At 43.3% G+C, this 27,575-nt stretch overlaps 1 protein-coding gene and 1 non-coding gene across 2 annotated transcripts; both read left to right on the plus strand.

Moving 5' to 3' along the window:
• Positions 1 to 767: 767 nt before the first annotated feature.
• Drg1 (developmentally regulated GTP binding protein 1) lies at positions 768 to 24,027 on the plus strand. The gene is made up of 9 exons (XM_059275645.1): positions 768 to 995; positions 2,269 to 2,392; positions 4,975 to 5,150; positions 12,089 to 12,158; positions 14,680 to 14,849; positions 19,072 to 19,202; positions 21,136 to 21,303; positions 21,486 to 21,608; positions 23,377 to 24,027. The coding sequence occupies exons 1-9, from the start codon at positions 954 to 956 to the stop codon at positions 23,474 to 23,476; spliced, it is 1,104 nt and encodes a 367-aa protein (XP_059131628.1). The 5' UTR covers positions 768 to 953; the 3' UTR covers positions 23,477 to 24,027.
• On the plus strand, positions 13,723 to 13,795 carry Trnag-acc (transfer RNA glycine (anticodon ACC)). The gene has a single exon. It is a non-coding gene; the product is annotated as a tRNA-Gly (tRNA).
• Positions 24,028 to 27,575: the final 3,548 nt, after the last annotated feature.

Below are 27,575 nucleotides of genomic sequence, written 5' to 3' on the forward strand. Positions count from 1 at the left end.
ATGTACCTTTAGCCTGGTGAGTGGTAGTCGAGTGCTTGCCCTGAAACACACAAGACTTCCATCATCAGCACCTGAAACAGAATGTTCGTGTACTTTTATAACTATGCCTCTCTAAATGGACTTCAAACAAGCAGCGTGGATGGCATCACTACAAGGTGCAGTTCTGTCTGTCCATCTAACAAGCCTGGGACATCCTTCCAGCCAGACTACATGTGCACATTTCAGTGGCTATAATTCTATTTTACAGGATAGAGGTGTCTTTTTTTTTTTTTTAAATTTATTCCCTTCTAATGAGTGTTAACATGATTTCCAATTTTCCAATATTACAGCTGTTGTAAGTAACGGTTGTCTCCGGAGTTCCTCTTTCAATCCACGCATTAAGTGTGGCTCATCGAACGCCACCCTCTCTCTTCGGGATTCCTGGCAAACAAAGGATCCCTCAAAAATCTTTTTTTTTTTTTTTTTTTTTAAATATTTAAAACATTTTTTCCTGAGAGGCTGAAGATCGGGCTCTCAACAGCCTAGGAAGCCGAGGTCACTGGGGCGTCTCCCCAGAGGAGAAAAGGGGACTGAAAGTATCTGCACGCACTTCGCTGGGCACCGGGTCTCGGGCTTTTGCGGCCCGCACGCTCCGCACGGAGCCGATCCGGCGGGGTGGGGCCGAGCTGCGCGCGACCCCCGGCGCGCTCCAGGAGGCCAGCCCGAGCGACCGCTCTGGTCACCGCGGCCGCGGGCTCTATGACTCCGCACTGGCTGGAGGAACGGGGAGGAGTCGGCGGAGAAGGCGGAGACCGCCGGGCACCGTGAGCCTCGGCGCAGACCTCGCGCGAAACAGTGTCGCGAGAATTAGCAAGTCCCGCGCTTGCGCTTTGCCGCGGTGGTCCGTGGCGCGGTCGGAGCGTGAAGGGAGCTGGGTGGTGTGGAGGCCGGCGCCGCCTCGAGCCCTCGCCACCATGAGCGGGACTTTAGCGAAGATCGCAGAGATCGAAGCCGAGGTAAGGGGCGCAGTCCGAGCATCACTTCCCAGGCGGTGCCGCTGCTCCGTTGTCAGGGCCCTGTTCCTTCCTGGCTGCCCTTCCCGCACCACCAACCAGCGTGCCATGCCTCGGCCCCTACCCATGCAGCCCTCCCTGACCTCCTCCTCTGGGTCTGGGCCCCTCGCACTCTGCTTCTCCCACATCCACACCCAGTCCTTGGCCGGGACCCGCTCCGGTATTCAGCGTATGTCTCGATATTCCTGTTTTTCTTGCTTTTCTCTGAGTCACACCGATTTCTCTTCCAGACTCCGTGAGGCGATCACGAATTTTAAAATCTTGCCTTGTGATTCCTTGCCTACTCGCCACTCTAACCTTGATGATCCCTTTTTGCACGGCAGTGATTGTGTCGGTTAAAACAAAAAATCTGGAAGTAAATCGATTCTACCCGGATAGTGTGTGACGCCCGAGAAGTTCAGGGCTTTTTAAATTTAGTAAAGTGGTGATCCTGTTTTAGACCAGGTCCAGTAGAAACAAATCCAGGAGATGGGTTTTAGTTCCATCTGTGGATAGGGATAGGAATGACCTTGGTGTTGACACTTTGGGTCATTTTTTTTCTTCTGTAGTGAGGAAAATGAGCTGGATGGTGGGGAGAGTGAATTTAGAGCTCATTTGTTTGTTTGGATGGAAAATAAAAGTATTTATTATGTGTGTGGGAGGTCAGAGCATAACTTAGGGGAGTCATTCTGGCCTTCTGTCATATGGGTTCTGGGATTGAGTTTAGGTCTTAAGGCTTGGCAGCAAGTCCACTGACTCTTTGAGCTTATCTAGTTAGCTCTGGGTTTTCCCCTCCCCTCTTTTTTTTCTTTTTTGGAGATGAGGTCTCTACATAGCCCTAGATATCCTGGAACTATGTAGACCAGGCTGGCCTTGAACTCAAGGGAGATCCCCCTCTGCCTCCAGAGTGCTGGGATTAGCCAGGCTTGGATTTTTCTTTTTGTAAAAAATATTTAGGTAAACCAGGCAGTGGTGTCACAGGCAGAGGTAGAGGCAGGTGAAACTCTGTGAGTTTGATGCCAGCCTGATTTACATAGGGAGTTCCAGGACAGTCAGGACTACATAAAGAGACCCTGTGCCCCCCCCCCCCCCCCCCAGCCACAAACAAAATGGGTACACTGGCGTTAGTAGGACATAGAAGGATAAAACATCATGCTCTTAGCATTTGGGAACATTTGGGATACTTTGTCTTTTCTGAAATTCTTCAGGTTTATGGCTGTGATTCTTCCCTTATTAGATGGCTCGGACTCAAAAGAACAAGGCTACAGCACATCACCTTGGGCTGCTTAAGGCTCGCCTTGCTAAGCTTCGAAGAGAACTCATCACTCCGAAAGGTGGCGGTGGTGGTGGGCCAGGAGAAGGTTTGTGGTTCCATATAATCTGTGTGTGTGTGTGTGTGTGTAGTTTCTATTGAACTAATATGTGTGTGTGGGTGTGTATGTGTGTATTCACATGATGAATTATTTATTTTTCTTTTGAGACAGTCTCCCTGCCCTGGAACTTACTTATATAGACCAGGCTGGCTTCAAACTCACAGAGATCCACCTGCTTCTACCTTCCAAGTCCTGGGATTAAAAACATGAACCACTATGCCTGGATTCTGTGAATGTTTTTTGTTTTTGTGACAAGGTTTTTCTATGTAACAGCTCTGGCTGTCCTGAAACTCCACTCTGTAGACCAGGTTGGTCTAGAACTCACAGAGACCTGTTTGCCTCTGCCTCCCTGGTGCTGGGATTAAAGGCTACTGCTATGTCTGGCTACTTTATTTTTACTTATTTACCTTTTGTTAAATTGAGGTGGGTCTTACTGATCCTAGAATTCAGTTCAGCTAGACTAACTTCATCAAGCTCTGGAGATGTGCTTGTAACCCAGCAATGGGGTTACAGGTGTGTGTAGCTGTTGCTAGGCTTTTATGTGAGTGCTGAGAATCCACACTCAGGTCCTCATGCTTGTGTGACAGGTATACTGATTACTAAATCATCTCCCTAGCCCCATTATTTTTAAATATTTAAAATTTATTTTGTGTGTGTAATTAATATTTTTAGCAGGGCAGTTGATGGTACAGGCGTTTAATCCCAGCACTCAGGAGGCAAATGCAGGCAGATCTCTGAGTTGGAGGCCAGCCTTGTCTACAGAATAAGTTCTAGGACAGCCAGGACTCCACAGAGAAACTCTTATCTAAAAAAATAGACCTACCTTTAATGCCAGAACTCGGGAGGCAGAGGCATGTTAATCTCTGAGTTCAAAACTAGCCTGGTCTACATAGCAAGTTCCAGGATAGCCAGGGCTGTTACACAGAGAAACCCTGTCTCTGGGGAAAAATAATAATAATAAAAAAAATTATCAAAGTTTATTTATATGTATTTTTTTTAAGACAGGGTTTCTCTGTGTAGTTTTGCAGCCTATCCTGGATCTTGTGCGTGCGCGCGCGCGCGCGCGCACACACACACACACACACACACACACAGACACACACACACACACAGAGAAAATCCCCAAAGCTGGTAACAAATAGTACTTGGGACTGAAGGCAGGAGGATTGCAAGTTCCAGTGTAACCTGGACTACTTAATACTTAAGTATATCCTATTTTAAAAAGCCTGATCACATTATTCCCAAGGGGAAGATGAAATCCAAACCAGAGTTAAACATGGTGCCCCAAATCCACACCCTGCCTTTTTGGCTTTTTGTTTGTTTGTTTGTTTGTTTGTTTGTTTGTTTGAGACAGGGTCTCTCTATGTAGACCAGGCTGGCCTTGACCTAACAGAGTGCCACCTGCCTCTGCCTCTGGAGTTCTAGGATTAAAGGTATGTACCACTATGCCTGGCTTTATTTGTTTTGATATTTTAAAGTTTTGTTTGTTTTTGTTTTTTCTAGACAGGGTTTCTCTGTGTAGACTTGGCTGTCCTGGAACTCACTTTGTATACTAGGCTGGCCTCAAACTCACAGGGATCCTCCTGCCTCTGCTTCCTGAGATCAGAAATTAAAGGTGTACACTACCATTGCCCATATGACATTTTTAATTTAATATTTTAAAATTTTGTATGTGCTAGGCATGGTGGTACATACCTTTGATCCCAGTACTAGGAAGCAGAGGCAGGTAGATCTCTGTGAGTTCCAGAACAGCCAGAGCTACATAGTAAGACCCTGTCTCAAAAAACAAAACAAACCAAACATACAAAAAAAATGAATTTGTGTGTGTGTGTGTGTGTGTGTGTGTGTGTGTGTGTATGGTTACTTGTTTGTATATGCACTGGTGCCTTCATAGGCTATAAGAAGTAATCAAACCCCTTGGAACTGCACTTAGAGCTGCCTAATGTGGGTGCTAGGAACCAAGCCTGTGTCCTTTGCAAGAGCAGTGAAGAGCTATCTCCAACCCCTATGTTATTTTTTTTTTTGGTGGGTGTTTTGCCTGCATGTATATATCTGTGCACCCTGTAAAGAGCATATCAGATCAGTTGGATCCTCTGGGACTGGAGTTAAAGATTATTGTGAGCTTCCTTGTGAGTGCTAGGGATTGAGTCTGGTCCTCTGCAAGAGCAGTCAGTACTCCAGCCCCAGAATGTTAACATTTTTGAGAGAGGACCTCAGATAGTCCAAGCTGGCCTCCAAACTTCTGATCCTCCTGCTTTTTACCTCCCAAGCAGTGGGAGTACAGACATACATCACCATACCTGGCTAATGTTCAGTATTTTTTGGATGAATGCCTTTGTAATCTTTGGGCCTTAAATATTATACTAAAAACTGTTATAATTTGAGTAATAAAGGACCACATTGTTTTAATCAAGTACTGTATTAAATTGAATTGTGAATTTTATGCTTGAGTTCTGTTTCAGAAGTAAGCCACAGAAAGTTAGAGAAACACTAACAAAAATATGAATGGAATTAGGTCAGTTGTAATGTACCCAAGGATAACTCCTGTTTTTTGGTGTTTATTGTTTTAGGTTTTGATGTGGCTAAGACAGGCGATGCTCGAATTGGGTTTGTGGGTTTCCCATCTGTGGGGAAGTCAACTCTGCTAAGTAACCTAGCAGGAGTGTATTCTGAAGTGGCAGCATATGAGTTCACTACTTTGACCACCGTGCCTGGTGTCATCAGATATAAAGGAGCCAAGATCCAGGTGAGTAGGGTTTGCAGACCACGAAAGGAAAGAAATGCATTGTTTTCATTCATTCCAGAAGCACTTCATTAGTAGCCCACAGTACCTCAGGTCTATGCTTTTATTTACCTGGCCCCTCATCTCTTAACAGTTGCTACATTAGTTTAACAATAAAGTAATATAATGAAGTAGGGCCTATGAAAAGAGGGACTACCGTTGTTATCTGCTAATGAGGGAAGAACATCTGAGACAGGGCTTTATGTACAAAGTGACTTTTGGATGTGAGTCTTTTTAAGATTGATTTTATTTTATGTGTATGGGTATATTGCCTGCATGCATATGTATATGCGCACCATGTGTATGACTGGTGCATGCATCTCCTGGAACAGACATTCCTGATGCTAGGAATTGAACCTGGGTCCTCTAGAGGAGCACCCAGTGTTCTCTCTCTCTCTCTCTCTCTCTTTTTTTTTTTTTTTTTTTTTTCTTTCTGAGACAGGGTTTCTCTGTGTAGTTTTGGAGCCTATCCAGGAACTCACTCTGTAGATCAGCCTGAGTGCTGGGATTAAAGACATGCACTTCCACGCCTGTCATGCACCCAGTGTTCTTAACCACTGAACTATTTCTGCAGCCCTTGGAAGTGACTCTTGAGAAAAGGTCTTATATAGTCAGTGCTGGCTTGAACTCCAGGTTTGCCCTTGCCTCAGCCTGTAAAGTGCTAGAATTATAGGTGTGTGATACCACATCTGGTTGGCAGTGTGTCTTGAAGTTAGCATATGTCTTTCTATTGCTGCAATGAAGCACCATGACCAAAAAGCAAGTTGAGGTGGAAAGGGTTTCTTTGGCTTACACTTCCATATCACTGTTCATCATCAAAGGAAGTCAGGACAGGAACTCAAACAGGGCAGGAACATGGAGGCAGGGGCTGATGGAGAGGCCATGAAATGCTGCTTATTGCCTTGCTCCCCATGGTATGCTCAACCTACTTTCTTATGGAACCTAGGACCACCAGCCCAGGGATGGAACCACCCACCATGGGCTGGGCCCTCCCCCATTAATTACTAATGAAGAGAATGCCCGACAGTCTTGCTAATAGCCTGATCTGATGGAGGCATTTTCTCAAAAGTTTCCTTTTAAATAACTCTAGCTTGTGTCATGTTGAAATAAGACTAGCTAGCACAGCATAGAATTTGACCAGCCAGAAAAGTAAAAGTGTACTTTAGACAGCTATCACACACCTTTAATCCCAGCACTCTGGAAGCAGAGGCAGACAGATCTCTGTTTGAGGCCAGCCTGGTCTACATAGTGAGTTCCAGGACAGCCAGGATTAGGTAGAGATACCCTGTCTTGAAGTGAAGAAAAAACAAGAATTAAAAACAAGCAAAAAAACAAAACTGTACTGGTATGTCTGATAGTGATTTGATACCAGGTAGGAGTAATGAGTATGGTTTCTGTAAAGGTAGGTTGAGACTGAATTTATAAAGGGCCTTTGTATATGCTAAGGAAGCTGAGCTTTATCTGTAAAAGACATTTGAGATATATTTTACTCTCTAAAGGCACCTGAGTTTCAGTGTCTTGATCCACCCCCCTTTTTTTTTCTTTTCTGAGAAAAGGTCTCATGTAGCCATACTGGCCTCAAATTCAGTTTGTAGCTAATGACCTTGGAACTCCTGATCCTCCTGTCTACCTCTGAGGTGCTGTGATCAGAGGCCTGCGCCATTATACTTGGCTCTTAGACATCTTCCATGAAATATATGGTGCATATATCTGAAGCCCCCCACCCCCCTTCTCTGTATAGCGCTGGTTGTCCTGGAACACACTGTGTAGACCAGGCTGGCCTTGCACTCGGAGATCTGCCTGCCTTTGCTTCCCAAATTCTGGATCAAAGGTGTGTGCCACCACTATCCTGACAAAGATTTATTTATTTATGTGTTTTGTCTGCATACCAGGAGAGGGCATTGGCTCCCATGGGACTAAAGTTATAGATGGCTGTGAGCAGCTATCTGAGTGCTGGGACTTGAACTCAGGACCTCCGAAAGAGCAGCTAGTGCTCTTAACCACTGAGCTATCTCTCCAGCCCAGTCATATTTTTTTATATAAAGAGTTTGAGCATAAAGAGTTTATATAAACTTTATATAAAGAGTTTTTATGTAAAGATTTTGTATCCACAGGTATATGGGTGTGTATGTGATGTGACTTTTCAAAGTTTTCTTATCCCCCTTCTTTACTTCTCTGCTCCATTAGTGAGTAATTGCTCATCAGTTTCTTGTTACTGCAGATTAGTTTACATGGTAAGAATTTTATGTAAGTGAGAATCTGTAAGGGCTGCTGAGATGGTTAAGGCACTTGCCACAAAGGCTGATACCTCGAGTTTGATTTCTAGAACCCACATGGTGGAAGGAGAGAATTGCTCTGCAAGTTGTCCTCTGACCCTTAAACCTGTCTTCCTCTCCTGTTTTATATTAACTTTTTTATTTTAAAGTAATTTTAAAGTTGAAAAAATAGTACAGACAATTCTCTTATATTGCTCACTTGCTTCCCTTACTGTTAACAGCTTTTTTATTTTTTTCTTGAGAGGGTTCCCCTATAACTCTGGCTGTTCTGGAACTCAGAGATCTGCCTGCCTCTGCTTCCTGAGTGCTGGGATTAAAGGTGTGTGCCACCACTCCTGCCAGTATTAGTTAGCATCAGATATAACCACAAAACATTATCAGAGATAGGTCAATACTAGCGCAGGAATATTCATTAAACATTAGACAGTAATAGAATTTCTCCCTTTTTTACACCAATATCTTTGCACCAGTCACTTTGGAAGTGAGTCTTTTTGTTTGTTTTTTGAGACAGGGTTTCTCTGTATATCCCTGGCTGTCCAGGAACTTGCTCTGTAGACCAGGCTGGCCTTGAACTCACAGAGATCTGCCTGCCTCTGCCTCCTAAATGCTGGATTACAGGCATGCACCACCACTGCCCATCTGTAAGTGAGTCTTTTGAGAAAGGGTCTTGTTAGTTTTGGCAAGAATACTGCAGAAATTATGTTGTGTCTTCATCCTTATAATGCCAATGTGATTTAGTGATGTTGACTTTGTGTGTATGTATGTATGCTATGTGTTCCTATGTGTGTATATTTGTGCACTTACTTGTGTGTGCGTGTAGAGACCAGAGATTGAGATGAGAATGTGTTCCTCTATTGCTTTCCACTTTAATTTTTTGAGACAGGGTTTCTCACTGAACCTAGAACTCATTGTTTTTTCTAGACTAGCTGTTGTCCATTGACCTCTGGCAATCCCCCCCCCCCCCCGCCCCCCGCCCCCACCTGAGGTTTTCTGTGCCTTGCTTTCATGTGGAGTCTGGGGATCTGAACTCAGGGCCTCCTGCTTTAAAAAAAAACAAAAAACAAAAAAACAAACAGCAAGCACTCTAACCTACCAAGCCCCCAACTCCCATCACTATTAACTTTTTTGTTTTTAAGACATATTCTTTGTAGATCTGGTTTTGACCTTAAGATTCTGCCTCTGCATCTGTTCGTGGGAGCTGTAACTGGTTGATGTTAATCTCTGTGAGTTCATTAAGATGGTGTTTGCAGCCGGGCGGTGGTGGGTCACTCCTTCAATCCCAGCATTCGGGTGGTAGAGGCAGGAAGATCTCTGTGAGTTCTAGGCTAGCCTGGTCTACAGAGTGAGTTCCCGGACAGCCAGGGACCTTGTATCAAAAAACCGAAAAGAGAGGGGGGGGGGGGGAGGGAGGGGGGGAGGGAGGGTATTTTCAGAACTTCTGAATTGTGATATTTTCTTTTCAAAGATAGTTAATATTTCAGGGGAGATACTCTGAGAAAAATCCACATTCTAATTCTTATGCTTTCATTTTATTATTAAAATTATTTTATTTATTTATTTATTTTTGGTTTTTCGAGACAGGGATTCTCTGTGTAGCTTTGCGCATTTCCTGGAACTCAGAGATCCACCTGCCTCTGCCTCCCAAGTGCTGGGATTAAAGGCGTGCACCACTACTGCCCGGCTAAAATTATTTTATTTTAATTATTTATTTTATGTAAGTGTTTTTATGCTTGTGTGCCTGTGTATTGTATGTGTATTGCCTGCAGAGTCACAAGAGGGTGTTGGATTCTTAACTGTTTAACCTTTCTGTATTGTTACAGTTTTTGTATGTGCTGCGGAATCAAGCATACCTCTTAAACTTCTGTCTACTCTTTGGGGTCTGTTTTACAGCAGGTGTTGCTGTTCTGTCACCCTCTCTAATGGTGACTTTCAGTTCTTTTTTCTGTTGCATTTGTTAATTGGATTTCAATATGGAAGAGCTGTTCTTCATTCATTTGTTCAATAATTTCTATCAATGTGGAGTCCTGGATATTTTATGTGTTATATATAATTCAGTACTATTAGCTGGCCAGTGGTGTTGCACATCTTTAATCCTGACACTTGGGAGGCAGAGGCAGGCGAATCTCTGAGTTTGAGGCCAGCCTGGGCTACAGAGTTACAGGATAGCTAGATAGAGAAACCCTGTCTCACCACCCCCCTCAATAATTCAGTACCATTTTACTAGCTTTGACCGTTAGAAAGTTCTTTTCATTGTCTCCTGTGTTTTTTACGTAAGCCCTGCCTTGTCTCCTTTTTCTTTTGGGATATGGTTTTACTAAGTAGGCAAAGCTGCCCTCACGCTCAGTGCCCTCCTGCATTGCCTCCTGTGTGTTGGGATTGTTGGTGTGTATTATCATCCTCAGCAGTGCTGTGATTTATTGAACAAATTGAAAATCAGCAGAAATGGTGCAAGCCATTATAAATTCAAGATGATGTAAGTGAGTGGTTGCTAAATGTCTTATGTTACCTAATCATGCAGTTCTGTCCAGTTGTTTTATGTATTTTGCATGTGTATATATAGTGTAGTATGTGTGTATCTATGCATATTTGTGGGCATGTGTGTGTGAGGGGTGTGGGCATGTGTGTATGGAGGCCAGAGTTTGATGGCAGGTGTCTTCCTCATTCATTCTCCAACTTACATATTGAGGCAGGGTCTCTTACTTGAACTCAGAGCTTGCCCATTCAGATAGTCTAGATAGTCAGCTTGCAATTGGAATTCCCTATCTGTCCCCAATTCTGGGTTACATATAGGCTGCCACACTCTACTGGTATATGAGTGGGCTTTAGGGATCTGATTCCAGTCCTCATAATTTTGTCGCAAATGCTTTTACCTACTGAGTTTTCTCTGCAGCACCTTGTTAGGCATTTTCAGTGACCTGAAGTACATGAATAACTTGTAGCTGACATTTAGTATATGCTAAGGAAAATAACATTTACATAGTCACTTGTGAGGAAGATTGGATTTAATAAAATAGGTGTGGTGAGACACTTCTAATTCTAGCACTTAGTGGGTGGAGGTAGAAGGTCAGAAATTCAAGGTCATCCTCAGGTACATACTGATTTCAGGAACATCTTGGATTCCACGATACTCTGGGATCTCAAAATGTGGGGATCTCAGATGTAATTAATATCATGAGTGTAATTAATGAATATCATGAATGTAATTAATATCTTGAATGTAATTCATGCCACTGAATTGTGAACTTAAAAATGGTTACAATTGCAAATATTATGTTCATTTAAAAAAATAAGGTGAAGTGTAATCACCATACATTATACTGTCTATGAAATTGAAGACCAATGTCCTAAAATAGAAAGTGGTGGTGGTGGTGGTGGTGTCATGGGCCTATGAGGATGCTGGACTAAAGTCTATCAAATTGTGCAGGCAGGCAAATTGTATACTATGTGAATTATTTGTCAATAAAGATTTTATAAAACGTTAAAAAAAAAAGCGTGTGGTACCAAAAAAAAATGTGGGGATCTCTGTGACCACCAAGCCTGGGAGAGTAATAATCTGAATGAAGCAAGCAGGAAATCTGGGCTGGGTAGTGGTGGCACACATTTTTTATCCCATTGCTTGGGAGGCGGAGGCAGGTGGATCTCGGAGTTTGAGTTCAGCCTGGTCTATAAAGTGTGTAGCCAGAGCTACATTGAGAAACCCTATCTTGAAGAAGAAAAAAAAAAAAAGGAAAAAAAAGAAGAAACAGAAACTCCAGTTTTTTTTATTGTTTCCTATGTTTTTTACATAAGAAACACCTAGGAAGCCGGTTGGTTTGAACTTTTTTAATTTAAAGATTTATTATGTATTTTATGTCTATAGATGTTTTGTCTACATGTACATTTGCACATCAGAAGATGGCATGGGATCCATAAGACTACAGATATAGATGGTTGTGAGCTGCCGCCATGTGGGTAATGGGAATTGAACACACGACCTGGAAAAGCAGCTAGTGCTTATAACTGCTGAGCCCCTGGTTCAAACTTGTAGAGTCTATAACACTGGGTAATTTATTTTAGGCACATTTAAGTACGGTACAATTTGGAAAAACGTTTTCTGGTTTAACACAGTACCCTGTGCACAAGGAGGTATAATTACATCAAAGCTTTTCTCAAAGTACACATCACTTCTTCCATAAAGATGGATTCTGGAGATACATGTATTGCCTTAAGGGGTGAGGGAAGGATCTGGTGTGGTCTCAGTCATACTGATATTGTAGAGGTCATCTGGGCTATTAGCACCTCTGGTCCTACTTGTAGGAGCTTGGTATGGCCTGGCCCTACAGATAGTGCAAGGATCACCTAGGCTATTAGCCACCTCTGTTCCCAGCCTTCTGGGCAGAAAACAGGTTATACATCTTTTCCATTAAAAAGACAGCCCTGCATGTTTAACATTCCTGTATATCCCTAGTGCGATCTGAAAGCGCAAAGACCTCTTTGTTCCCAACACAAAGAAAGGTTGGATTTGGGTCTCATAAATGTTGGATAGTAGAGAAATACTGGTATCCAAAGGAGGATACTTGTTAGTGTGATTGTCTATTCAGATTTATAACTGGTTGTTCCTTCTTTTCCCTGTTCTTAATCTTGTAGCTCCTGGATCTCCCGGGTATTATTGAAGGTGCCAAGGATGGGAAAGGGAGAGGTCGTCAAGTCATTGCAGGTGAGTGGTCTGGGGCTGCCATCGGGGATCCCACAGATAGCTTCTGTTGCTAACACTGTTCTAGTTATTCATTCCCTGTAAGTTTTAGATGTTTCAGATTACATCTTTATTGATTTGTTCTCCAGTGTGATCTTTGTTCAGCAGAAATCCTTAATTTTGATAGATTCTAATTTGCTTTTAAAATTTGTTTAGATTTGTTTGATATGTATTGTTTATAATTAGTGCTTAGCCTGCATTGTATGTATGTGCCCCACATGTCTGTGTAGTGCCTGGGGAGGCCAGTGAGGTGGTTGTATCCCCTTGAACTGGAGGTTAAAAAGTGCCTGCCACCATGTGTAGCCTTTTTCTTTCTTTTTTTCTTTTTTGCATGAATTCTGGGGATCAAACTCGGGTCCTGATGCAAACATTTTACCTACTGAACTATCTCCCTGGCCTTGAAGGTGTTTTATAAATCCTTATCTTTCCTTAGGTTTTGTTGTTATTATTTATTTTTACTTTTGTGTGTGCTTTGTCTGTGTGTATGTGTGGCTCAGTGACTATGGAGGTCTGAAGAGTGCATTGGATTCCTTGGAATTGGAATTATGGATGGTTCTGAGTGGTAGGAACCAAATCTAGGTCCTTTGCTAGAGCAACATGTACTCTCAACTATGAAGTCATCTCTCCATCCCCGAACTTAATATTCTTAATATTTATGATGCTTTTGGTTGCTGTGACAGAATATGTCATGTAAAACATTCAAAAGAGGAAAGATTTACTTTGGTTTACTGTTTCAGAGATGTCAGTCCAATGGGAAGACCTAACAGAACTTCTTAGATCGGTCAGAAGAAAGGGGGAGGGAATGAGGATGAGGGAGGGGATGGTGTAAATGACCAATAAATACACAAAAAGATTCAATGTTGTTAGTCATTACCACCACTGGGAGAAGTCATTAAATACTGGTTAGTAATACCACTGACTGTTGGTAAGGCTGTGAAATACTTGGGAGTTTTTACTCACTGTTAATGGGAATATAAACATATAAACATTTGGACAACTGTTTTAGCAATTTCTGATCACTTTTATTTGATATGCAACAGTTTCACTGGTGTTTATCTAGGAAAAGTGAAAACATACCAACAGAAAGACTTACTTGTACATGACTGTCTCCACCACCACCACCACCACCACCACCACCACACACACACACACACACACACACACACACACACACACACACACACACACACAGAGGGTTTCTCAGTGTAACAGCTCTCTCTGGCTGTCCTGGAACTCGATTTGTAGATCAGGCTGGCCTTGAACTCACAGAGATCCTCTTGCCTCTGCCTTTGCCTCCCAGATACATGACTGTTTATAGCAGATTATACTTCCAAATAGAAAATAATACATATGTTCCTCCATAGGTGAGTAGCAGGTAATAGTTTACTCCTCAGTTATAAAAGAGACAAGTTACTGATAACATACACAATGTGGTTGAATATTAAAAAGAGATAGAATAAAAGATTTGAGCAGAAAAGAATACATTTTATTCCATTTATGTGGAATTTTAAAAGGCAAAACTACTGGGTTGGGGATTTAGCTCAGTGGTAGAGCGCTTGCCTACCAAGCACAAGGCCCTGGGTTCGATCCTCAGCTCCAAAAAAAAAGTAAAACTACCTATGGTAATAAGAAAGTGCTTAACAAGGAATAAGAGAAATGGTCTAAAATGGGTACAACTTTTGGAGGGGATTTGAATGTTCTGTGTATTTTGACTGACTTATTTTTGACAGTCTTCCATAGCATAGTTGGCCTTAATTTGTTTTGGTAGCTGAGGATGTCCTGATGTTCGTGCTGGGATTGCAAGTGTCTGCTACCACACCCATCTTCACTCTGTCTTGACTAGTGTGGTGATTAGATCCTTAAATCATCTGCTGAACAGCTGCAGTTTGTTTTGTGAAGTGTAGTTTGGTAAGGCTGATGAAGTGTATGTTAATTGGGACTGGGGAGATGGTTGAGTGGTTAGAGCACTGCTGGCCTTACAGAGCATCTAGATTTGATTCTCAGCACCCACATGGGAGCTTACAACTAACCCACTGTGTCTCCAGTTTCGGGGCATCTTCTGGCGAACATTCGTATGAACATTAAAAAATCAAACCAGATACATGACCGTAATCGTGTAGTACAGATAATGTCATCTGGTTTTTATTTTAGAGTTTATATTTTAAAGTTTATTATATTAGAGTTTATATTTTTAAAAAGGTTTCTAAACTTATCTGTAGTTTATTACTCAGTTTATATTTTTAGTTTGATTGTCTTACTCGTATATAAAGGATTGGCCAGTTTTCTGGGTGATAGTTTGATAACTTTAAGGCATGTACTGCAGATTGATAGCTAGTATAAATGTTTGGTAACCTTAAGCATTTTATGTGTATATAACAACAAAAAAAATCTCAGTCTAGGGGCTAGATAGAAAACACCTCTATTTGAGTTTTTGGGTTAGTAAAGGCTGTATGCATTCAACTTAGGGTATCATTTTTACCCCCAGTGGCCCGAACATGTAATTTGATCTTGATTGTTCTGGATGTCCTAAAACCCTTGGGACATAAGAAGATAATTGAAAATGAGTTGGAAGGCTTTGGGATTCGCTTGAACAGCAAACCTCCCAACATTGGCTTTAAGAAGAAAGACAAGGGAGGCATTAACCTCACAGCCACTGTAAGTGGGGAAGATGACGTGGGGTAGACTACTGACTGGAGGGGTTGGCGTGCCAGTGGATTCAAGGGTGCAGAAATTGGTAATTTGGACACTTTCTGCCCATTTCCTGCTTTCATTGAGATAATTGAGTCATCTTGTAATGACTGACAAGAAAGACCAAGGTCACAACAGAAATCACTCTCACGTGTAGTTTTTCAACTTTATTTCCGTTTCTTAGGTCTCTACCTAGGGTGGTACAGGCATTTGGAACAGTATTACCAGGAAGAAGTTGCCAGTATCCTGTGCTTTTATTTATTTAGCATAGATTTATAAAGCACTAACTGGAGACCAAGGATTAGTTTAAGCTCTGGAAGTGGCAAAGGGAGGGAGGACGTAGAAGGCACAGAGTAGTCAAGACCCCTCATTGCTGGGTAGCTGAACAATTAGTGAGGAAAGTACAGTATATTAGATTAATAAAGTAAAGTAGGGAAAGGTGAGGAGGCTGTTCGTTCCCCCACCTCCCCAGACTGTTTCATGTATCTCAGGTTGGCCTGAGAATAATATTGAACTTCCTGTACTCCTGCTTCTGCCTCCTGATAGCTGGGATGACAGATGTTTCCCAACATGCCTGGTTTCTGGGGTTTCTGGGCATTGAATCCTTGGCTTTGTGCATCCTAGGTAAGCCAACTTCAGTACAGCCCCAATCTCTAGGGCTACCAACCCCTCCCACCCCCACCACCACAGGGTTCTCTGTATACCCCTGGCTGGCCTTGAATTCAGAGATCCAGCTGCCTCTGCCTCCTGAGTGCTGGGATTAAAGGTGTGCGCCACCACGACCCACAGGGCTACCTTCCTCTAAGTGGTTCAGAGAAATCTTCACTGAGGTGACAGGAGAGGGTCAGTCAGGTGAATATCTTGGGGAAGGGTGTTTGTTGATGGGGAAGAGCCCAGTGCAAGTTCCTGAAGCATGGACGCACAGAGTGAACAAACTAGAGATGAACACAGCCTAGGGCCATTTAGTGTATTCTGACCCATGGAATAACCTTTTTAAAGATTTTATTCACTTTTATTTCAAGTGTGTGAGGTTTTGCCTGCATATGTGTATATCACGTGTGTCTGGTACCTGAGGTTGTTTTTACTCTTTACTCTTTTGGGGGGCTCGCCACCCAGCTCCCAAATAATCACACATAGAGACTTGTCCTTACAAGCCAGCCTTAACTTGGTTTGTTTCTTGCCAGCTTTTCTTAATGTAAATTATCACATCTACCTTTTGCCTCTGGACTTTTACCTTTCTATATTTTTGTCTATCTTTTCTTGTTATTCCGTGTCTGGCTGGGTGGCTGGGTGGCTGGCCCTGATGTCCTCCCTTTCTCTTGCTCCTCTTCATCTTTCCTTCCAGATTTCTCCTTTTATTCTCTCTGCCTGCCAGCCCTGCCTATCCCTTTTCCTGCCTCACTGTTGGCTGTTTGTTCAGCTCTTTATTAGACCATCAGGTGTTTTGGACAGGCAAAGTAACACAGTTTCACAGAGTTAAACAAATGCAACATAAAGAATGCAAAGCATCTTTGCATCATTAAACAAGTGTTCCACGGCATAAACCAATGTAACACATCTTAGTGATATTTTACAATACGGGGGAGACTGAGAGGGCATCAAATACCCTGGAGTTCAAGACGGCTCTGAGCAGCCATGTGGGAGCTGGGAGCTGAAACCAGGTCCTCTGCAAGAGCAGCCAGTGCTCTTAACTACTGAGCCAACTCTCCAGCCCCAAGTTAACTTCCTTATTTTTTAGTGTTTTCAGACAAGGTCTTTTATGTACCAGGCTGGCCTTTAACTCCTGATCCTCCTTCTCCCACTTCTTAAGTGTTTTTAAGATTCAAGGCATGTGAAACCACACCTGACTTCTGTTCTTCTTTTTTTTTTTTTTTTTTGTCAGAGCTGAGGACCGAACCCAGGGCCTTGCGCTTGCTAGGCAAGCGCTCTACCACTGAGCTAAATCCCCAACCTTGACTTCTGTTCTTATGCTGGGATCCTGATGAGCTTTTGTGTTGAATTGGTTTAAGCAATACAATGAAGAAACCATCTAAGAGATTTTCACAGTGCTCTGTGAAGAACTGATGTTTGCAGTGTAGTGGCATATCCTGTGGTTTTAGCAGTTTGGAAGTTGAGGCAGGCACACCAGCTGTGAGTTTGAGATCAGATTGGGCTTCATACCAAAACCCTGTCTCAAAAACAAGGCTTTGGCTAGGCCTAGTGGCGCACACCTTTAATCCCAGCGCTCAGGAGGCAGAGGAAGGTGGATCTCTAAGTTCTAGGACAGCCAGGGGTTCACAGAGAAACCCTGTCTTGAAAAACAAACAACAAAAAAGTTTTTTGGGTTTTTTTTCGATGTCATGCATATGGCTGTTTTGCCTGTGTAATACATTATTGTAGCACTGTGTGCCTGGTGCTTGGAGGCCAGAAGAGGGTTCTTTAGACAGGGTCACACTGTGAAGCTGTAGCTGGCCTGGAAGTCTCTGTGAAGACCTTATTGACCTTGAACTCAGAGTTCTGTCTTCCTCTGCCTGCTGATTCTGTCATTAAAGGGTGTCCATCAGCAAGCTAAGTGGAGACTGATTTAAAGAAAAGTGGGTAGGGGGAGTGGGGGACACACACACACCAGTGCTTTTTTGTGGAGATCAGAGGGGAAACTATAGGAGTGAGTTCTTTTCCCAGCATCTCAGGTGAGCTCAGGCTGTCAGGCCTGGCAGCAGGCCCCTTTACCAGAGCATCTCCTGACCTGACCCTGAAAACTTCAGTTAATTTTATTATTATTATTTTTTATTTTTTTATTTTTTAAAGATTTATTTATTTATTATGTATACAGTGTTCTGCTTGCATGTATCCCTTCAGGCCAGAAGAGGGCACAAGATCTCATTACAGAGGGTTGTGAGCCACCATGTGGTTGCTGGGAATTGAACTCAGGACTTCTGGAAAAACAGCCTCTGAGCCATCTCTCCAGCCCCAGTTGATTTTATTTTGTAAAATTATGTGTATGCTGGGCAGTGGTGGCACACAGTGCACACATTTAATCCCAGCACTCGGGGGGCAGAGACAAGGGGGTCTCTGAGTTCTAGGCCAGCCTGGTAAGAAAGAAAAGAAGCAGGGCAGTGGTGGTGCACGCCTTTAATCTCAGCACTTGGGACGCAGAGACAGGCAGATCTCTGTGAGTTCGAGGCCAGCCTGGGCTACAAAATGAGTTCCAGGAAAGGCGCCAAAGCTACACAGAGAAACCCTGTCTCAAAAAACCAAAAAAAAAAGGAAAGAAAAGAAAACGTTTCAAGACAAAGTGGGAGAAGGACAACTGGAGAAAATTAGACTGGTGGGGACCATATAAAGACAGTGTTTCAGATAGAAGTGGGGTGAGCAGCTTCATCAGTGGCTACAGTTTTGGTCAGTGAATTAAGGCCTGAGAGTTTCTCAGAGTTCAGATCAACATAGGTTTAAGCTATCTTTCCCAAAAGATCTTCCCATTTATTTTGTCATAATATTTGAACTGAAGAGTTCTTTGAATTAGTGTGCTATAGCTGTTGTTAATGGCTGTGTTAGGTGACTTTAACAACAGGTTTACGAGGGTGATTGTTAGGGTGATACTGAATTAGGACTCTACCCTACTGACCTGTTCTAATTATCTCCTTAAAGATGATGTCATCAATTATTGTTACATCCTGAGATACTGAATATAGGACTTTAGTGTATGAATTATGGGGAATGGGCTATGATACAGGACACGGTTTAGCACATTACATATCTACCTAGTAGTTTAGAATTTTTTTTAGTGATAGTCTACTGTAAATTAGTTACTCTTATCCAGGGCAATGTAATGAGTTTAAATTTTGGCTAGAATTTTTCAGGTCTAGTGCTGGGGATGTGGCTCAGTAGGTAGGATGCTTGCCCAGCATGCACAAAGCCTTGGGTTTAATTCACAGTACCACATTAACAGAGCATATCTATGATCCAAGCACTTGGGAGTTACAGTTAAGAGGATCAAAGTCATTCTTGGCTACTTAGCAAGTGTGAAAGGAAGTCTAAAAAACAAAGTACACAGAGGCTGGATATGGCCTTTAATCCCAGCACCCAGGTAGAGGCAGGTTGATCTCTGTGAGTTCCAGGCCAGCCAGAGCTACATAGTCTCCCAGAAAAGAAAAGTACACACGGTCCCTCCATCTTCCCTGATTGGTCTTTTTTTTCTCTGTCCATTCAGTGCCCTCAGAGTGAACTAGATGCTGAAACAGTGAAGAGCATTCTGGCTGAATACAAAATTCACAATGCTGATGTGACTCTGCGTAGTGATGCCACAGCTGATGACCTCATTGATGTGGTCGAAGGGAACAGGTACTTAGTGTGTCTTTGTGACTGAGTTGGAAGCTTGTGAGGGAAACTAATAACAATGTATTAGGAATCCGGAAGATGTGGTGCAACCCATCCCAGCTGTACTGTTGTGCTGCGGCCTACAGTGGGACCCTGTGGGCTTCCTTTCTAGCTTCTCCCCTTGCTCTGCAGGTTGATTCATGATGGTGGTGTTCCCTGGTGGAGTTATATGCTGTGACCAATGCTGCCTCTTGTTTTGTTTTCGTTTTTTGTTTTTCGAGACAGGGTTTCTCTGTGTAGCTTTTTTAGAGCCTGTTCTGGAACTCACTCTGTAGCCCAGGCTGGCCTTGAACTCACAGAGATCCAGTTGCCTCTGCCTTCCAGTGCTGGGATTAAGGGCGTGCGCCACCGCCACTCAGCCCTATGCTGCCTCTTAAGTTCTTTTGTCAAGTGGTGGTTGAAGAGAGGGCCTCGGGCAGTCTGCTCTCGATTATTATTTGAGCAATCATGTAGGCCATCTTGCAGAAGTCAGTGCACCCGGATGTGGCTCTCCCACGCATCCTAACTGGATATGGCGGAAACCTTGTTCTGTGAAACACTGCTGCTGTTAACACTTGAGTAATTGAACCACTTTGTCCGAGTTATTCCTAGCATTTACACCGAATCTTCTTAGTTGTTTGTTTATTGGAAGAATTTGACTCTGACTGAAAACAGTTGCATTAAGTTAAACAATTTACAAGTGAAGCAACTAAAGTCGGAAAAGTTGCGACTTGCTAATTACTAGTAATCTTAACGGTCATTTGATTAGACACTAGGAGTATAACATTGCTAAATGCTATACTTTAGAAAAAGCTTTAAAGGCACACACCTGTAATCCAAGAGGCAGACAGATTTCTGAATGCAAGGCCAGCCTGGTCTACAGAGTGAGTTCCAGGACAGCCAGGGCTATACACAGAGAAACCCTGTCTCCAAAAAAAAAAAAAAAAAAAAGATAGAAAGAAAGAAAATTAAATAAATAAATAAAGTTTTTCAGTCTTTAAAAACTATCATGAGCTGGGGTTATAACTCATGATTCAGTCTAGCCTTGATCCTCAGCACTAGCTGAAAAGAAAAAAAAGGATGTTGTTAGAAATTATAAGTATATATGCCAAGCAGTGGTGCCGCATGCCTTTAGTCCCAGCAGAGGTAGGTGGATCTACCTACCTCAGCCTGGTCTACAGAGTGAGTTCCAGGACAGCCGGAGCTACACAGAGAAACCCTGTCTCAAAACAAAGAAAAAGAGAAAGAAATAAATCATAGGTGTGGTTCTGTCTCCCCTCTATCCAGAGGCAGTCCTTTGTCCCTCAGGGACAAATAACCCTTGACCCTTTCCCTTGTCCTCTTCTCCCTCACCTCCTGTCTCCTTTACCAACACATCCTAGTCCATTCTAACACAGACTTCCCCTTTTCCTTCTCTCTCTTTTTTAAATTTTTTTATTTTTATTTTTTATTTTTTAAAATTTATTTATTATGTATACAGCATGTATGCCTGCAGGCCAGAAGAGGGCACCAGATCTCATTACAGATGGTTGTGAGCCACCATGTGGTTGCTGGGAATTGAACTCAGGACCTCTGGAAGAACAGCCAGTGTTCTTAACCTCTGAGCCATCTCTCCAGCCCCCCCTTTTCCTTTTCTTAAAAATGACACCCACAAGGTCATTTGCTGCTGTTTTCTGCCTGAGTCAGAAAGCAGCCACTTGAACTCTTCTCCCCCGCTTAATAAAAGACCTCTCTGTGAACAGAACAGAACAGAACAGAGATCCTAGGTGTACCTTTGGTGGAGGGTTGCTTCTGTACTCGGGCGACACTGATGACTTTTGAGAAGCTCTGGCGTGGGCCTCAGGTCGGGGCCTGAGGTGCTGAGTATTCAGCCTGTTTGTCCCAACTCCAGTTAACAACTCTCTTTCTCTTTCTGTAGAGTTTACATCCCCTGTATCTATGTATTGAATAAGATTGATCAGATCTCCATTGAGGAATTGGATATTATCTACAAGGTACCTCACTGTGTACCCATTTCTGCCCATCACCGCTGGAATTTTGATGACCTGTTGGAGAAGATCTGGGACTATCTGAAACTAGTGAGAATGTGAGTCTTAATGACAGCTTCTGGGGCTTCTTAACGAAATATGTCTGTGTTTCAGGATGGAAGTAAAGTGCTTCCTGTTGAAGCCTCTGTTCTCAGATTGGAGGTCATCCTGGCCGGATGGCAGAGGTGATAGAGGGTTTGTTTATGTTCAGCATATGACAGTGGGTCTTTTCTCTGTCTAGTTACACCAAACCCAAAGGCCAGTTACCAGATTACACATCTCCAGTGGTACTGCCTTACTCCAGGACCACAGTGGAAGATTTCTGCATGAAGATTCACAAAAATCTTATCAAAGAATTTAAATAGTAAGTATCATGGTCATGTGGTACTTCCTTTTCTTTTGAGTTACTGATTTCACTAATAGTCATTCTGAGAGGAGGATTAAAGGAACCAGGTAACAGAGGCTTCTGAAAGGATTTCTTGAGCTCTCTCTCTCTCTCTCTCTCTTTTATGTGTATGTATGTGTGTATCTTTTAGTGTGCACGTGTACCACATGTGAGCCCAGAAGAAAGCATCATCAGATCGCTTGGAATTAGAGATATTTGTGAGCCACCTAGTGTGGGTGCGGGGAATCACACTTGGTGTAGCATGAATCTTAGAGAGTTTTTTTTTGTTTTTTTTTTTTGTTTTTTTTTTTTTTAGAACTATTTATTTATTATGTATACAGAAGAGGGCGCCAGATCTCATTACAGATGGTTGTGAGCCACCATGTGGGTGCTGGGAATTGAACTCAGGACCTCTGGACGAGTAGTCAGTGCTCTTAACCTCTGAGCCATCTCTCCAGCCCAAAGAGTTCTTATTAATAAAATCAAACCCAAGGCCAGTTATTGGGGTCAATGCTGGTAGATCAGAGAGACGGAACAAGCCACAGCTATCTCACCTTGACAGATCCTCAGCTGGTCTTGTTTCCTCAGACTGGAAGCTTCTGTGTCCTCATCCCAATGGCTCTCAGCTGAACTGCTGCTCGAAAGCCTGAAGCTTAACCAGCCTAGCTGTTTCCAATGTGGCCTTGAACTCACAGAGATCCCAGATGAATTTCTGCCTCTGGAATGATAGGATTAAAGGCGTGAGTGCCAACATTTTCTAGCCTAAGTATCTAGTGGCTTTTCTGTTCTCTGACCCCAGATAAGTTTATTAGGGTACACAATATTTTGGGGAACACAATACCACCACAACTTGGGTCCTCTGCAAGAGCAGCATACGCTTTCATCCACTGAGCCATCTCTTCAGCTCCCTCTGAGTCTCTTCTTAAATCTATGCCTACCTAATTGGAGCAAGAGGAGTTCCAGAAGCCTCTTCAGCTCAGGAGTGTTTGCTGGGCCATAGGTTCCTGCCATGCCCTCACTAATTCACCTTCCTTTTGGCAGATACTAATTTTAGGAGATGGGAAATGACTTAGTGGGTAAGAGTGCTTTCAATGAAAGCAAGACCTGAGTTCAAATCCCCTGCTCTCACATTAAAGTTGTACAGGGTCCCGAAAGCCTTGTAAGCCCAGCATTATGTGTTACGAGACGGGGATGCTGCAGCTTTCCTTGGTCTTCTGGAGAAGTGTGATTGGACTTAGCTGCTCGGCTCTCTCTCCAGCCCCTGGTCCTTGTTTTTGTTCTTGTTGTTTTGTTTGGTTAGTTGCTTGGTTGTTTTTTGTTTTTTCAAGACAGGGTTTCTCTGTGTAACAATCCTTCCTGTCCTGGAACTTACTCTGTAGCCCAGGCTGGCCTCGAACTCACAGAGATCCACCTGCCTCTGTCTCTGCCTCCCGAGTGCTGGGATTAAAGGTGTGCGCTAACACTCTTGGCTCAGCCCCCGTTTCTTTGCTTTTCTTAAGTTGACTATGGAATGAGAGCAATCCTGTGATTTCTGAAGGCATTTGTCATCGTGTGAAGTTCTAGCATGCCACACTGCTGTGCAAGTGGCTTTGAGTGTTTGTTTGTCCCAGTTTGGAAGAGGGCTTTTGTCCACTGTAGATCTGTGTCTTTTAAGAGCCAGGATGCTAAATCTGATAAGGTGGCACCTGGGCACCCAGGGCTGAGCTAGCTGTTCCTGCCACTGACTGTCTTTGTTCCTTCCATACAGCGCTTTGGTCTGGGGTCTCTCTGTGAAACACAATCCTCAGAAAGTAGGGAAAGACCATACATTGGAAGATGAAGACGTCATTCAGATTGTGAAGAAGTGAAACCGAGTTCCCATCTGCTGGCCAGCCACAGCAGTGTTCTACGACCAGTTCCCACCTCGACCCTTCTGTCTTTGGCAGCCATTGGATTGGGACACAGGGATGATACGGAGACTCCAAACTGGAACATCAGTTGTCTTTTTTTTTGAGATGGGGTCCAATTTATTTCAGGCTGGCCTTGAACTCTGTAGCTGGGGCTCACCTAGAATTCTTTATTCATCAGCCTCCATCTCCCAAGTGCTGGGCTTCCCAGTGTGTATCTGCACCTCAGCAACATTACTTTTCTTGCCTGGTGTCACTTCTGAACTGTATAAAATCCCTGGTGGGCTCATTGGCTTTGTGTCATCGTCAGATTTGCTGTGGGGTGAACTGAATGAGGAAAGGCCTGTATGTACGGGGAGACAGCTGTAGAATGTGAAATAGCTAATGTGACATGTAACGTCCTTTGTGATGAGAGGCTCTTTCACCTGGCTTGGCTTTCTTCCTTTCGGGTGGCCTTTTCTCAGGACATTGGAGAGGAAGGAGATGATAAAGTTATCTACTCATTTCCTCCAGTGCTGGTCTGTTTTGGAAGATAGCGGTTGAGTGGACTGCTGGGAGAAAGCAGAGTGGGGTTTGAGTTGGAGGTTTTCTGTCAGCTATGAACCCAGAAAGATTCCTTAGTTTCATCATGTCCTGCAGGGACAATGCATTAACTGTGAGGCTGTGACTGCTCCTGGTGGAGGTGGGTTTTGGAAGTGGCTTAGCACAGTGTCAGTCATATTATGTACTCAGTGTATGTTGGTTCCTGCTGTTACTCGGCCCTTTTTTAAACTACTCACTGCCAGGCATAAACACAGCACAATTGGGTATTTACCCCAGTCTTCATGTCACCAGGACCTCCAAACTAAAACTTGGCTGTAATCCTTTGGCATCCTCTTGTCAACCATGTAACTTGAGTGAAGGCAGAGGGGACATTAGAAGTGAGGCAGCTGTCGGTACCAGAATAGGTGTGTGGATACACATCCCTGGAAGTGGGTGGGAAGTTTATTAGGGTGCACAATATTTCGGGGAACACAATACTACCACATTTCCCCTTTTTTGTCTAAAATTAAAAAAGGATTATAACTAATACAAGAAAAATTATATCCAATAAGTATATACAATATACACTGTCAAGATTACATTAAATGATGTCTAGTCCATTAACATTTGACAGATTCCAACAAAAAATTCTCATTACTTATTTAAAACAAGTAATTCCTTTTTAAAAGTATTTTTTCTTTTCATAATAGATTCAGTAATCTACCTTTTGTCATTTTTATATCTTCCTCTTTTTAGTGTACATTCAGTGATCTACCCATTTATCCTATTATTCTTTATCTTTTTTCTCAGAATAGATTCAGTGATCTATCTCATATCTATATTCTTTTCTCTTTTTCTTTCTTTTTTAAACAAAACCTCTGAATCTAATCTCCATGTTCAGCTTTTTTCCTGACCATTAACAATTAACAACTTGTAACCAACCATCATAAACAATGACGACTAGGGAGAACACTTGGAGGTCTGGGAAGATGGAGTTGAAGCTGATTGTTGTGATCATCTGAAGATGGTTGGCAGTAATCACATCATGGGTTAGTGAGAATGTGGGCCCATTGGTACAGACAAGTCTAAACTTGCTGACTCGCTTACTGTCTGCAGATTAGTTGAATGTGGTCTGCAGGTAGGGGAGGCCTTGAGAAAAACAAGAACAGGTCTGTCTTCAAAGGCCAATCTGTGAGGGAAGATGTGACCTTACCCACGAACTCCCCTTTGCTCAGGCTTGTCCCCCTGCTGCCCTAGAGCTCTCTCTTTCCTTTTTTGAGTTCAGCACCGTCCTCAGATTGAGGTAGGTCTCACTTGTCTCAAGCCGATGCTTTTCAGAATAGACTGGGACATTCACTGACAGGTCTAACTGAGCCTGTCCCAACACTACAGGAAAGAATTGCGTTTCAGCGTTGTGGAATTTCTAGCTAGGATTGTTCTCCAGTGAGAGCCTACCAAGAATTTTGGGAATCCTGGCCAACCAAGGTTGACTTTGCTTAAACATTGAGCGCTGGAGAGCAGCCCAAATCCTTTGCAAGGCCTCAATGTTTTCAAAGAGGCCTTGAGTCCACCATTCGGCCACCCGTCCCAGTGGCCAGCACACAGCCCTTGAGAAGTTTTCCTTTAGCCTGGTGTAGCAAATGCCTAAAATTCCAGCATTTGCATAGAGGCCGGAGGGCTAGGAGGTCATGGTCATGCTTAATGACATGCATGGTTAAGGCTGGCTTTGACTTCATGAAATGTCTCACTCCCCAAAACCAAACAAACACATCAGCTTCCCTTTTCCCTTCTGTGGGACTTCGACTTGATGGTTCTGAAGAGAAGACGCAATTGGTGTCAGGAACACTGGCTGGGAATGTGCTGCCAGTGGTTGGGCCAGGTGTTGCCAGCTTCTTGGCCTCTTACCTAAAGAATTGAAACTGAGGCCTTCCGGGGACTTGCACCAGAAGCAAGGGAACTTCATTTGGAGCAAAGCAGTAGTGTAGACTGGAGGGAGACACTGTCCAGGATTGACAACAGGCTGAGTGAGTAGGAGAACTTGAGGACCCAAGGCTTGAGCCCAGGCTCTCAAGTTGTCTTAAAAAAACAGGAGAGTTGGTTACCAATGAGTGGAGTTTGGGGGTTTCTATTTACTTTGTGTGTTTGACACAGGGTCTTTGGTCCTTGGCTGTTCTGGAACCAGCTTTGTAGACCAGGCTGGTCTTGAACTCACAGAGGTGATCCCTCCTGCTTCTACCTCACAAGGCAAGTGCCACCATACCGGGGTTTGGTGTTCTCCATTTTATTTATAGGTTGTTTGTTTGTTTGTTTTGAGACAGGGTTTCTCTTTGTAGTTTAAGAGCCTGTTCTGGAACTCACTCTGTAGACCAGGCTGGCCTCGAACTCACAGCGATCCACCAGCCTCTGCCTCCCAAGTGCTGGGATTAAAGGCGTGTGCCATCATCACCACCACCGCCACCTGGTTATTTATATGTTTTATATTCATTTTTCCTATTGCATATGCCACTTCCCAAATTAGATCTGATTTCAGTCATCTGCATGCCCAATCACGAATAGGCATAAAATGGTATGTTAGATTTTCCCTAGTAGTTATTTAGAAGACAGTTTGCATTACCACGTATACACCTAGAACCAGATAAGGCCAGCCCAGCCCTATTCATAAACAGTGGGAACCACTTAATAGGAACTTTCTAAATTTGATTGTTACTATGGGAATATGTGTGTCCTGATGCAGGTGAGGGTTTGAAAGAGGTTCTGGGGTAGCTAGGTGTATTGTTTGGAGAAGTATATGTACATAGTATATGTGGTACAGAAACTAGGCTACCAAGTACATTATCACAAAATATGCATGACCCAAACCAAATACAGTCTCAGGTTAAACTTATTATTATTATTATTTTTTTTTTTTTGGTTTTTTGAGACGGTTTCTCTGTATAGATTTGCACCTTTCCTGGAACTCCCTTTGGAGACCAGGCTGGCCTCGAACTCAGAGATCTGCCTGGCACTGCCTCCCAAGTGCTGGGATTAAAGGCGTGCGCCACCACTGCCAGGCCCAGGTTACAGTCTCTTAAGCTTTACTGCCTCAGGCTACTAGAGAGGTGCATTCTTTATTATTTTCTGGTTTTGAGACAAGTCTCAGCCAGCGGTGGTGGCGAATGCCTTTAGTCCCAGCACTTGGGAGGCAGAGGCGGGTCTTTGAGTTCGAAGCTAACCTGGTCTACAGAATGAGTTTCAGGAGGGTAGCCAGGGCTACACAGAGAAACCCTGTCTTGAAGAAAAAAGACAAGGTTGCTGTTACTGGCTGGCCTTGAATTTAGAGAGATCCTCCTGCCTCTGCCTCCCAAGTGCAGAGATTAAAGGCATTATATAATCCACCATGCCCAGTGAGGTACAGTCTTAAACTGAAGACCTTTCTCCTGAGCTCTCAGGAAGACTGGTGCTTGAGTCTCGTGACATGGCTTAAATTTCCCAGTTTCTTTTCCTGGTTTTAGGATAGCTAAGCAGACTATTCTGGACCATTTTTTAGTTAGGATGGTAA

The sequence above is a fragment of the Peromyscus eremicus genome, chromosome 10, assembly GCF_949786415.1.
Source record: "Peromyscus eremicus chromosome 10, PerEre_H2_v1, whole genome shotgun sequence".
Lineage (NCBI taxonomy): Eukaryota > Metazoa > Chordata > Mammalia > Rodentia > Cricetidae > Peromyscus > Peromyscus eremicus.

Excerpts from the sequence above, each read along its gene's own strand:
- Drg1 (XM_059275645.1), top strand. The coding sequence starts at position 954 with ATGAGCGGGACTTTAGCGAAGATCGCAGAGATCGAAGCCGAG. Across the intron at positions 14,850-19,071 it reads GCATTAACCTCACAGCCACT|TGCCCTCAGAGTGAACTAGA; the intron begins GTAAGTGGGGAA and ends CTGTCCATTCAG. Across the intron at positions 21,609-23,376 it reads CTTATCAAAGAATTTAAATA|CGCTTTGGTCTGGGGTCTCT; the intron begins GTAAGTATCATG and ends CCTTCCATACAG.